The sequence below is a fragment of the Solanum stenotomum genome, chromosome 10, assembly GCF_019186545.1.
Source record: "Solanum stenotomum isolate F172 chromosome 10, ASM1918654v1, whole genome shotgun sequence".
NCBI lineage: Eukaryota > Viridiplantae > Streptophyta > Magnoliopsida > Solanales > Solanaceae > Solanum > Solanum stenotomum.
The window spans coordinates 53,228,004-53,242,051 of NC_064291.1; the positions used below are offsets into that span (position 1 = coordinate 53,228,004).

General features: G+C 27.8%; 1 protein-coding gene across 1 annotated transcript; it reads left to right on the top strand.

Moving 5' to 3' along the window:
• Positions 1-11,033: 11,033 nt before the first annotated feature.
• Positions 11,034-12,304, top strand: LOC125841886 (metalloendoproteinase 4-MMP-like). Its single transcript, XM_049521071.1, has one exon. The coding sequence runs from the start codon at positions 11,134-11,136 to the stop codon at positions 12,205-12,207; it is 1,074 nt and encodes a 357-aa protein (XP_049377028.1). The 5' UTR covers positions 11,034-11,133; the 3' UTR covers positions 12,208-12,304.
• Positions 12,305-14,048: the final 1,744 nt, after the last annotated feature.

Genomic DNA, 14,048 nt, shown 5'->3' on the forward strand with positions numbered 1-14,048 from the left:
GCATTATTACTTTCTTATCAAGAGTACTATTATTATTTTTTATAGAAAAAGTGATTTTGAAGAATAACAGCTAGTAATTTAGCTAAATTATCTGAGATGTATTTTTAATGGTAATTTGTGGTTGACTAATATTTTTATAAAGTATTTCTACAAGTCAAAATACAAAAACTGAAGTTACTGCTAATTTTTAATTTGGAAAGTATATTTTTATATATTATAATGTTATCATTTTAAAACACTTGTTTGGAGGAGCTATTTTTTTCAGCTTCAACTTAAAAGCATAAAAGCGTTATATATTATTTTTCAAAAATACTTATTTCTTCACCAATAATCTCCCTATTTTTAATGAAAAAAACTAAACAACATTTTTTTTCTAAAATCAAAACCTACTTTAGAAATTAAAGGATTTTTATTTTTAGGACTTCCTTCATCACCGTGCACATGCCATGTTACAATACCCAAAATTCTATTAACTATACTTGTTAGTTTCTTTCTAAAAATGGATGAGAAATGACATGTTATTTTTTAAAAAATAAATTCAATTTTAGCATGAAATATTTGCTCTCTTTTGTTAGTATATGTAAAAAAAAATCAACTCTAGCAATTTAAAGCACATGTACTATAGCATACAAAATTATAAGTAGTAGTAATAAAAAAATATTGGACTTTTGCATTATCAAAGTCTCTGCATGGGATGGAAACTAACACATGTGTTTTGGACCAATTTTATATTATAATTTTAAATCATTTTTAAAAAAATTAATCAACATATAACCAACACCAATTATCATGGGATAATTTTAAAAAATATTTTTAATTAGAGATTTCATCTATTTTTTAGAATGAAAAAAATTCTTGTTATAAAAGCTCTATATCTAGAAATAAGTTTTGTAATTGATAAATTTAAATTTAATCGAACCTTAACGTAAATATTGATCGGGTTGAGGAGGAAGATCCAAAAAAATGAACCAAATAAGTAGAAGTCACTATCAAGACTCGAAGAATTCACATACAAACAACTTTTCGAAGCCAAAAAGAGATTAATTAGCATACGACGTGCACTTTTTTTGTCGGTAAACTTATTAGTCTTTATATTTATGTTAAATCAATGATAATATGGCACGTGTCTAAAATATAAAATACATTAAATAGGAATAATGTTATATTCATTTTATTTGCTAGTTCATACTCTAAATTAATAATTTTTTTGTGGTCTGAATTTTTTCTAGAATTTAGTATATCGAACTACTCTTTACTTTAGAGTCTAGACCAACAAAAATTACAAATACGATTTATGCACTAATTAAACTAATGAATATATGATATATTTTTATATAATTTATTAGTGATTATAATTAATTTATATGATTTCTTAGCTTATATAACTTATCACTTACTCATAGTAAATTATCATGTTTTGTTGCGTGCATTGTGTTTAAATAATAATAAAAATTCCTCTCTGACTTTAAAAATATGTAGTAATAGTATTATTATTTCACATTTTCCATAGCATTATTAAACTTTATTTTTAATACATATAGGCCAAGTGCAAGTGTAGAGAGAGTATAATGTATTTTGCTTACCATTTTACATCATAATTTTTTACAATATTTTGAAATAAAAGTTACATATATGAAATTTTCTATTGCACATTACAAATTAATTAGTATAACTCTTACTGAAAGCTTATATTCTCCTATTATATAAGATATTATATAAGAGAGAGTTTCAAGTTGAAGCAGGTACGTCTTCGTCAATGTGTCTGCTTTAGCAAAGACATTTTTAGAGAAAATTTTAAAAAACCATTTCCTTTATTCTGATTTAATTGAATTAGTATATAATTTTTTCGAAATTATGAAACTCTATTTAGCTATATTTAGAGTGCAAGTTTTTTTCCCGCCATATGATTATGAAACTAATTATTTAACTTACTAAAGGACAGAGGAAACTAAAGTATCATGATCATCATTATGGAATTGATCTCTAATGATGTTTGACTAATTAATGAACTAGTGCTCTCTTTTAAAATACTTTGACTGTAATTAGTACTAGAAACGGCCCCAAAGAGGATAATGACGATTTCTTTATTACTTTTCCTTTGAGAGGATCGCAACAACAAAAACATATTCAATGTGAATAGATTTTTTTTTATTAATATTTATTATCGTAAAAATATTTAATGGTAATTTAGGTAATATCATTATATTTAGAGTTGCTAAAATCTTTAACAATATTTATATAAAATATTTATTTTAACTACTCATACTTATTATTATCGATAAATATAATACGGTAATTGTCACTAAATTCTTTATTTATAGTAGTTGATGTCAGTACACAATGAAAATAGGATGACACATTTGTTTTTTTAAGGTTTTATTAATTTCAGTTGTAGTTTTTCCTTTGAAACTCAAATTGTTTTTGGATATTCTGAAATTGTTAAAGATGGAAGACGACAGAATAAAAAATGGTGACATTTCCTCAATTAAATTCTCTATTTTAATTTTAATTTTTTATTTTTACTTTTTAGAAAGAAAAGTTAGATTACATTGAAGTAAACACGAAAATATCTACTACCCTAAAATTGTGGGTCAGAAAAATAAAGACAACATCGAGTCATAGTTATGAATGCGAGAAAATTAATAACTTTGGCTTTTATAAACTATGATTTAGTGTTAAAAATTCATTAAATATATATGAATTATAAATTCTGACTCCAATTCGAGGAGGATAAGAAGCAGCGTCAGTTTCATGCATGATTATTGCAAGTTTATCTCATAAAAGAAGTTTAACTTTACCTTATGAATTGCCTCGTTGTCTAAATACCTTTTGCAATATTATTACTTTAGACACTAATACGAGTTGTGATGGAATTCTCCACTCTTAATTATAGGTTTGAGATCGGATCAGGTTCAAGTCCATAGAAATAAGAAAAAACTTGTTAGAAGTTAATGTTACACTACAGAAATATACGGACTTAAATTTAGTATTCTAATTTCAATATTGATATGAAACACCGTATAGGAATAAAAAAAAAACATTGTTACAAAATGTAGACAAACTCCAGTTGAACAGTGAAATACACACACATATATAGAGTCACATATTTAAAAATACAAGACAAATCAATTTATGAATTTATGTGGGGTTTTGTTTGTTCAGATGAATTTATGAAGGGGTGGTAATAAAACTGAATGCTTTTATATTATCTTTCTCCCAAATTAAATTGCAGGTCCCATGGTGATTAATTTCACATGGACCTAGCTAGCTCAAAGTGAATAAAATAACACATTAACATGCTGTAGACTGAAACTTGAAGAAAAATAGTATGTTGATTATGTGTTCGGGTGAATCAGTAACTTTGATTCAAATTTTGAATTTTTAGTAAGAAATTAATTGAATATGTACAAATTATTAATTTAGAACTCAGTAACTTACAAGAATTAAAATTCAAAGCTTCAAATTCCGACTCTATCTTTGATAAGGATGAAGACCGTACTAATATGAAATATATAATTAAAATCTTACTCTTAGGGACGAATCTAATAATATACCCTAAACATGGATGTAACTATGTATACACTCACTTGAATTACTGAAAGTATTGGTTTTATATATAAGAGAACGTAAAAATACAAATAATGTAATGGATTTAGTGGTTGGCACTCGAGTTTTCGATCTATAAATTAAAATCTTAAATTCGCTTCAGAAGACGCACATGATCATAAATCATAATCCTCCATCTTTTTTTTTATTTCATAAAGAGACTAATTATTTGTTATCTTGATTTGAGTTTGAATGGTAGCTCTCTTGTTGGTGGCTATTATATCACAATAATAATGTAGTTTATGTAATTTTATAAGCGAGAACTGGAAAGAAAATATAATATACATATGCTTTATTTCTATTTTTACGGATTAGAATAATGGTTTCTAATAGATGATCCTCGACTCAATTGGAGAAGCGATTTTTGTAATAGAATTAAGAAATATAAAAGTAAAAAGATGTGATGAGAAAAACGAACAAAGAAAAAGTGTTGAAAGCAAAAATGGCAATGGATTGTCATTATGACGCTATTAATTAAGATAATATAATGCTAGCTACTTCAATGCTAATTTAGGTTCTAGATAGTACAATGTAGTTATTTGACATGTCATATATATAAAAAGTGTTAAAATCTCATATATAGTCAAAAAGGAAAATGAAGGTTTTTTTGTCCTTGGTACTTAATTAGTACAATTTTGTGCATATGAGATGGTCATTAGTATGTTATAAAGGGACCAATAAATGTCATTTCCTTGTTTGGTCACAAAGTAAATGAGGAGGATGGAAATAGATATTATTATAAATTTTTATTTTTTGAAATAAAATTCTTGATTTCTCTATCAAAAAAACTAGAGGTATAAATCACTGTCGAAAACATATATAATTAAGTAAATAAAATTGTATTCACATACTTTAAACGCAGATATAAATCATGTACTTGTTCGAATCTCAACCATTCATTATAAAAAAAAGGGATACGGGTCTGAAAAATACCCCAACTTTGGTCGGATTTGCTGTTGCGATACTAAACTTTCATAAGGATCTATTACCTCCGTAGAATATTTAATATCGTATTTTTTACCCCCTGAACTATTTAATAGTGTATTTTAAAGGTATATATGTTTCCACGTGGACACATTACTATTTATAATTTTGCATTATTTTTTATGTTCACGTGAGCAAATATATATGTTTAAAATACAGTATTAAATAGTCTAGGGAGGTAATAGGTCCTCATGAAAGTTTAGTATTGCAACAACAAATCCGACTAAAGTTGGGGTATTTTTCAGACCCTTATCCCTAAAAAAAAACGTTTATTCTATAAAGAAATTAAAAATCAAGCTGATACGTGAAACGTCATACTAAAGATATATATATAATTAATTAAATAAAATTTTCACATATACTAAAGATATATATAATTAATTAAATAAAAATATGTTCACGTTGTCCTTAAAAAGTCTTATGGACCACTATGAACATTGGAATCTGAATTATTTTTATATGTGGAATCCTCAACATATGAGAAATGATGGATTAATGGACCATTTTTGACAAATCTATTATATTTTGCCTTTTTAGATATATAACTTATACACTCAACTCAACATTCTTGGTAAATCATTGACTTTTGAAATCTTAATAATTCATTGATCAAGATGAAAATTTGAACAAGATTGATTCATGTATTTTGAAATAACCAATCGAACATGATTAAATGGTCAATTAATTTTCAAAATTAAGTGGACCCAAAAGTTTCGTCCAAGTTTGACTAAATAGTAGGTAGGGACTAGTTTGAAACATGATTGATGATATAACTAATCAATAAATAATAGGGAAAAGAGTTAAAAAATACTATAATTTTGGCCGAAATTGTTGTTACGATATCAAACTTTGAAAATGACATTTTACCTGTACTATTTAATAGTAGTTTTTGCCCCCATGTACTATTTAATAGTGTATTTTAAGATATATATGTGCATACGTGGACATCATAAATGTTGCATCATTTTAAATAGTAATGTGTCCATGTGGCACATATATACCTTTAAAATACACTATTAAACAGTGCAAGGAGTAAAAGGTCCTCCATAAAATTTGTATCGCAACAACAAATTCGATCAAAGTTAAAATATTTTTCAGACCCTTTTCCTTAAACAATATGATCAGACAATTATTGTAGAAAAATGATACAAGGTAGCCACTTTTAATGGTACTAAAATATTCACATTATACAATTTATTTAAAATTTAGTAGTAATTTCTTTGTAGCCTTCTTAAGTTGCGTTTCTTCTTCTTTTGGATTTTAACGTAAAGAAACATAAAAGCTTATGAAGACTATGTTTTAAATACTTTGCAAGTGATAATATTTTAAACAACTAAAGTAGTTCTACAGAGTAGGGTACGAGGAAGGATTGTATGCAGACTCTGCCTCTACCTCTCAGAGGTAAGGAAGTTGTTTTCGATAAATCCTCAACTCAAGAGAAAATAATTTAAAATATATATATATTTTTTTAGAAAGTAACGGAAGTACAAAGAGACGTGAAATTTGGATACTTGAAATCAATATTGTACCAAACTTTAGTTCAAAATGGTGTCTTGAATCTTGCAAGCCTTTTCCAACATAAAGCCCAATCCAATCTATACATAGAGCAGCTATGAATGTTAGCCATAGGCCCATATTTAAAACCTCCATGTATCATGTATGTGTCCGTTTAATTGGAAATCCAAGCCCTTTTCCACTACAAATAATATTGGAAACAACCTCTCTGCCTGTAAGATAGTAATAACATCTGCGTACATTCTACTCTCTCCTTATTCTATGTGATGAGATTACACTGGATTTGTTGTTGTTGTTGTCGTCGTCGTCTTTGCTTATGGCTCATGAGCTAAATTATGGAGCACTACATGCTTTTTTTGGAGAGGATTTTTGGACCATGAATAAACACATTTTTCATTACATGTATACTTAATTCGTGTCAAAAGAAGTGTGATATTTGTATGAAAAAAATTAAGTTCCATGATGCAAAAATATTTTTTAAAAAAATTAACCCAATTATAAGATAATTAATTTCAGGTAAATATTTATATTTATAACAAATATTAAATAGTAAACTACGTCCTACTGTACTAAAATTGGTGATACATAATTTTTTTATATTGTCAATGTATATAGCTTAGATGCGTTAAAATAACATGACTACAAACCCTCTACGTATGTGAACTGATTTATCAGCATAAATGCTCATAACGATATATGATAATATAATGCATGGGACCAGAGTTGGTTATCCATAAACATAGGAAAGTGCAAGTATACCCCAATTCCATACTTTTTCATGCCTTATTCGTATCAAAGCACGCAACAGAGGACAAGATAGAGATAAGGCGGCAAAGTATGGTTGTACGTCATTCTTTCAGACTGCAATTGTGAAATTACAGTTGTTATTGTCGAACGGAGAAAAATTCAATGTTAAATCTTATTTTAACATATATATGTTGTTACATGAGGAGAATATATATTCCTAGTTTACATCACTTTCACTATTAACATCTATACATAACAAGTTAACAATAGAGAACTTATAATAGAAGAAAATTAACACTTATTCCACCTTGTTGTCCCTTGTATTATATTAAGCCTATTAAAGTAACTATTAAGCATTGTTTTGTTTCTCTTTGTTAATAATTAGATGTTGGATTCTAAAAAATAAAATTAATTACATGGGGAGTTAGGAAAATCCAAGGTTATTGTTCATACTTCTTTCTGGCAGATGGTGTAATTAAGTAAGATGACACTCACTAGAAGACACATTTTTTATTTGCAAAAGTCGGCCAATGAAAGAAAATAAATTTAAAAGTGCGCACAAATTGGTCCGAATACGCAGTTATTAAAAAAAATAATAAAAATACACTCAAGCATATGATTAAATGATCAATGAAACAAGTTGAGAATCAAGAAGTCTTAAGTTTAAAATTTGAAATTACAACATATGCAACAATATTAGGTGTTGATAGAGTTATTCGGGTCTTGATACATGTGACAATTGAAAGTAGACGTATGTATCATATGAAATTAATTAAGGTATGTACAAATTGATCCGAACACCATAATTATCGAAATAAGTTTGAAGAAAATTATGTGCGTCCTTCAAGACCAACTACCACACTAAGTTAAAATATATATTGCATTATGTGTAAACATTTGGTCATCCCAATATAGCTTTCACTTGTACGTTGAAAGCGATGTTGGAGAAGACTTGGACCTATAACTTCTATTAACCTTCAAGATTAATCATTTTCATAAAAAATATTATACTTAATGGTTTGATTTTGGAAGGTTGAGCAAAAAATGAAAGTAAAAGAATAATTTTTTGGTTGAAATTTTCAATTATGTTTTTGAAGTGGCACCTAATAATATTCTCCAAGAAAAAGTCTAGCATATTCTCAATATTGGTACTATAAAAAAGAGTTACGGTTAATGTCACACTTGGTCACTTAGTTATTTATAAATTTTAATTTTAGTACTTGTAATATCTGAAAAATCACATTTAATCTTCAACCCGCTCTTAATTTCTTTGCTTATGAGTACTAAAAAATTTCAAAACTATTAATTGTTTCACAGTTTAATTGTTTATATATTATGTTAAATTTGTATTGTAACTTCATATTTGAGTGTAATATATTTTTAAAAATAATTCAAATGTAACACATTTCCTAAATAAAATGGATTCACATTTCAATTAATTAGACGTCAAAAGTATTTAGTCATATTTGTACCAAAATCAGATTTTTCTAATAAGGGAAGGATCAATAGTGTTATTCTTTCAATTAACTATAAAGTATATTATCCATAAGTATAATACTCCTATACTTTTATTAAGTTGAGAAAAAATCAACTTTAGGTTAGTAAAATCTGCAAATAGAGTAGTACTATCCATGTATTTTTAAAAATAATAATAATTAGTTGTTGCTATTATACGCACTTTTTTGAATGCGTTCAAGTAACACTTAATAAAAGGTCAATGGAATCCATATAGCAAATAAATTTCAACGGAAGGAGAATTATACATATATTTATGCAAATCCTTATGCATTTTTTAATATTAGTCCGATATATTATATTAAAAAGAAATATAGAATTCTCGATCTTTGGACTATATGGAAAATTATTCTCACTTTAAAAATATTATATGTTGCTTATTAATGTTAAAAATAACGCACTNTTTTTTTTTTTTTTTACAAAATCGCTGCTGTGGCAGCGATTTTTAATAAAAAAAAATTTACACGAAATCTCTGCTATTTCGTCCTTTTGTCAGAGGAAAATCGCTGCTAATGCAGCGATTTTGCCCTTTTGGCTAGAATAAAAAGTGATGTACCCTTTTGGAATTTTTGACAATTTTTTTTACCCTTTGGGCTCCGGACTCATTTTTTAATATTAGTCCGACATATTATTTTTAAAAGAAATATAGAATTCTCGATCTTTGGACTATATGGAAAATTATTCTCACTTTAAAAATATTATATGTTGCTTATTAATGTTAAAAATAACGCACTTGTATTATTTTGACAAAATTTATGTTTAGGCTGATAAAATCCACAAATCGATTATTATATACTCCTCTCTTTTGAAATACTTGTCATAATTATTTTTTTAAAAGTCAAAAGATATGGATTTTGATAAATACTTTAAAATATATTTTTTCATATATTATTGATATGAGAAAAATTATAATATCTAAAATATAATTTTAAAATATGATTTAATCTAATCTAATTTAGCTTTAAAAATTGATCAAATTAACTCTCAAGAGACAAGAAATAAAATGTGACAACTATTTAAGAAATAAAATGTGACAACTATTTTAGAATGAAGGAAGTACATTTTTGAAGAAATAATTAGGTATTACTATTACACTTTTATCAATAAGTTAAATATGTAATTTAGGTAGGATTCTCATCAAGAGGTTAATCATCATCTACTATAATTGTACTTAAAAGGTCAATTGCACTAATCTCCATTTGAGAGATCACTTGCTCAATCAACTCTGTCATGGTCATGTATAATTCAAATGGAACTGGTAAAGGTGAATGCTGACCATAATATACTCCTCTGCTTTAATTTATTTGCATACTTCCCTTTTTAATCCTATTTCAAAAAGAGTGTTTCTTTGGTTGAGAATTCCTTAATTTGGATAACAATATATGTACATAACAATTTTGTCATTTTAGGTAAAAGGCCACGTAGCCTAAAGCAGGTAATTAAACATATAGTAGATGTCCTAATTTTTTGTTTTACAATAAGTAAGAAACTCAAGTATTCATTTAGAATGACATATCTCAAAGGTTATGTCAAAATCACCTAATAATTTGGTCAACAAATGAATGGAATTCTTCAACTAATACTTTAAAATATCCATTCAAACAAGTGTATTTTAGGTTAGAAATTTTGTATATATTGATTATTGAATATTGATTTTGTAGGTGACTTAATTGTGGTTCGTTAATCCAACTTGATTTGGAATTTGTATAGTTTAGAAAGCAAAGACAACTTTGGATTTTAATACTTGAAACAGAAAAACTTAATAGAAATATTTTTTTTAAAAAAAAGGAAATTCTCCTAATTCTTCTAGATTACTTTGAATTACTTCACGACTTTATTTTATAAAAATTCAAAATACAATTCGTGTGCCCTTTATATTCTAATTTCTATAATAAAACTCATTTATCTGTTTTGTCATTTCATTATTTTCATAGAGTTTTAGAAAATTTCTAAACAAAAAAGAAAAGTTAAAGGGGTTGAATGTCACGATTCAATTATGCCAAACGATACGTATTCTTCAATTTTGACCTAAATTCTAATGAACTTCACAAATTTCCCCCTTAAGCTATGCTATTATCGGGCCAAAAATAAATATATTGTATGAACTTATAAGTTCTTCCCTTTTTTTGGGCTAATTTTAATGTGAGATTTGCTAGGTGTAACATGCACTCCTTTTGTTAGAAAATTAGTTTGTCCTTTTTGACTTGCTCTTGACGGCCTGCTCTCACGTTACATTGAAAAGTTATTGTCTGGATTTCACTTTGATTTGTTAATTTGAAACATCTAGAGAAAATCGTTTATCTTTTAATAATCAGAATTAACCACGTAATAGTATGTTATAAAACAATCCTTAACTTTTATGTACAAAAGAACTAATTTAATTATTATTAGATCATTTAAAAGTAATACTTACTATCAAATCTATAAATTAGATTAAATTTTAAATGAGTTTTTATTAAAATAATAGGATACCAAATACAGTGGTTCACCCACCAATTGCATCCATGAAAAGTCAGAATCTGAATAGAAAAGGCATACACGAAAGAATCTTCATTAGCTTCATCACATACTATTTTAATTTCTTGTACCTTCATCTTATCCCTATTAACCAACAACAAATACTATGTTATTAAAAAAAATAAACATTCAATAAGCTATAGTATAATTATTTTTTTTCATTTTACTATATATAAATCATTAACCATATCCTTTACTTTTAATAAATCCCTCCAATAAACTATAATCCAACAGAAAAAACTAACCTTCATGTCTCCGTTTCCAAATTATTTGTCTTTCACTTTTGCTCTGTTCCTTCTCCTCCTTTCGCTCCCTTCTTTTCCCGCCAGAATACTACAACAGGATCCGTTAACTGAACTCGCCGCCGATATTCAAAACAACACGTGGCATGCTTTCGTTAAATTAATCGACGCCGGAAAAGGCAGTCAGGTCACCGGCATGTCGGAGCTCAAAAAATACTTCCAGCGGTTTGGCTATATGCCGATTCCCGATCAAAATTTCACCGATTTTTTCGACGAAGACTTAGAGTCTGCAGTACTCAATTATCAGAAAAGCCTCGGATTAACAGTTACCGGAAAACTAGACGACGAAACGATGAACGAAATTATGCTTCCGCGTTGCGGTATGAGCGATTTAGTTCACGATCACAGCTCGATACATACTACGAAAAATTACGCTTACTTTTACGGGAGACCTAGGTGGACGAAAACATCTCCGATGACTTTATCTTACGCTTTCTCACCGAATTCGATGATCGATTACATCGGAGCATCGGAAATTAGATCCGTTTTTCAACGAGCGTTTGCTCGGTGGTCTTCTGCGATTCCGGTGAATTTCACTGAAACAGAGGATTACCTCACAGCGGATATTAAAATCGGTTTCTACAGCGGTGATCACGGCGACGGAGAACCTTTCGACGGAGTGTTGGGAGTGTTAGCTCACGCTTTTTCGCCGGAGAACGGGAGGTTCCATTTAGACGCGGCGGAAACATGGGCCGTTGATTTTGATGAAGAGGGATCGAAGGTGGCTGTGGATTTAGAATCGGTGGCGACCCATGAGATTGGGCATGTACTTGGGCTTGCTCATTCTTCGGTTAAAGATGCAGTAATGTACCCAAGTTTAAGCCCAAGAACGAAGAAAAGGGATTTGAAGCTTGATGACGTGGAAGGGGTCCAAGCTTTATATGGGTCAAACCCGAATTTTAAGTACACGCCATCATTGGAACATGACACATCATCATCAAGTAGAAGAAGAACAAGAACAACATCAAAGTGGACCACTTTTTTGGGAATGGTGGTTTTGATATTTTCATTGTGTTTATGATTTGATTGCTTATATTTTTTTATTTTATTTTTTGGATGGATGTATTTAAAAGATAGTGATGGATAAGATGATGTTGTTGTAAAGCTATTTCACACAGAAAAAAAAGAAGTAAAAAGAACATTCTTTAACTATGGTTCAAAAGGTTCTCTATATATATTCTTTGTGAATCATTCTTGTTGGGTTGAACTATAGAAAGGGAGATAAAAAAGTCAAAGAAGAATTGAAAGTTTGTTTACCTTTGTGACTTAGTGGGATTCACCGGGGCGCAGACCTAATAGTTTCTATGCAGTTTGGTTAATAAATTCATTAATTATATAAAAATATTAAATTTAGAATTCAATTATTTTTCTTAAAATCGTTCAGAACTCATGAAATGAAAATTCTAACTCGCTTCTTAGTTTTGAACTTCTTCGTTTTAATTTTACTTTCTTATAGAGTGAAAAGTGAAAAGCTTATGGATTTTTTCTATATTTAGTGGAGAATTAACAAAGACAGGATAATTTTTATTGGACAATAAATATTTATCCGTGCATAATATGTATATGAAACTAAGCAATTTAAGCTTAGTGGTTAAAAATTATAGTAAGAATATGTTACTTAATCGTGAATAAGTGATAAGTATGTGTATGAAAAAAATAAAATTTTAATTTATTAATTTGGTGTAAATATTACGAACATATGAATTTTATCATTTTTTACACATTTCAAAATATTATGCTTGATGATTTCTTTATTGTTCTTAATAAGAACTGGTAATTGCAAGATTAAGTCTAGGCTATTTGGAAAGTAGCTGGGATAAAAGAATTCAATTTCAAAGTGAGCTATCTGAACTTCCATCATTAATCAAGTACTAATTGATTAATTGTTTAGATAGATAAGGCATGATTTATACTTAAAATAAACCATGGAAAGAGATGTATTACGAACAAATTAATTACAATATTGAAATTGACAAATTTTAAAATATAGAGAGATTAGGAAGTTTTTTACACTATATAGCCATCTATATCATTCTAAAATACTATTGAAAGAAAATACACTAAAAGATATTTTTGATTATTCAAAATATTATAGAATGATGAAAGGAAAATAGTGCTAGAAAAGTAAGAAGTAAAGCTCCAAAATCATATAAAATTGTGTGTTGACATGACTGGTCTAACTTATAAAGTGTAACATATGCATTTTAGCTTGGAGAAAAAGAAGAAGATGATGGTTATTCTTTCCGTTGCAATTTGTTTGTATTAATGTCATGTGATATGTTTAAGAAAAGATGATAGTTATAATCACGTGATATGTTTAAAATCATAAAATTAAATTATAGTATATTGATACATTTCACATATTTTTAATTTAAGATCACAAATTTCAAATTTTTTTATTTTATTTTGTTAAACTCGTGTAAAATCATATCCAACCAAACAAATCAAAACGAGAGAATATTTTTTTTTAATGTTTTGAGTCGAGAAGATGTCGATGAAGTTATATTGTTATTTCTAATTGTTGGACTCACTTTATTTCTAGCTTTTTTTTTTCCTTGTTGCATTCGGCGAAATTCATACGAATAACACGACCATAATATAAATTTGATACACTTACGGCAAAATGCTTAACACGATGGAGATTTGGTCTAGATTTTGATGTTGATTTCCATACTATTGAAATTGTCTATTGAAAATAGAAAGGGGTTTCATTATATGCAATTTAGTGGTTAGCCTAACACTAAATTTCAAATAAAGAAAAGAATTGAAGTTTGCATTTAATGATGTTGTTTAGTGTTTGATTAAGTGTGAAGAATCTTAAAGTTTTACGTTCAGATTTTAATGGAGATTAAATAACATATT

Excerpts from the sequence above, each read along its gene's own strand:
- LOC125841886 (XM_049521071.1), top strand. The coding sequence starts at position 11,134 with ATGTCTCCGTTTCCAAATTATTTGTCTTTCACTTTTGCTCTGTTCCTT.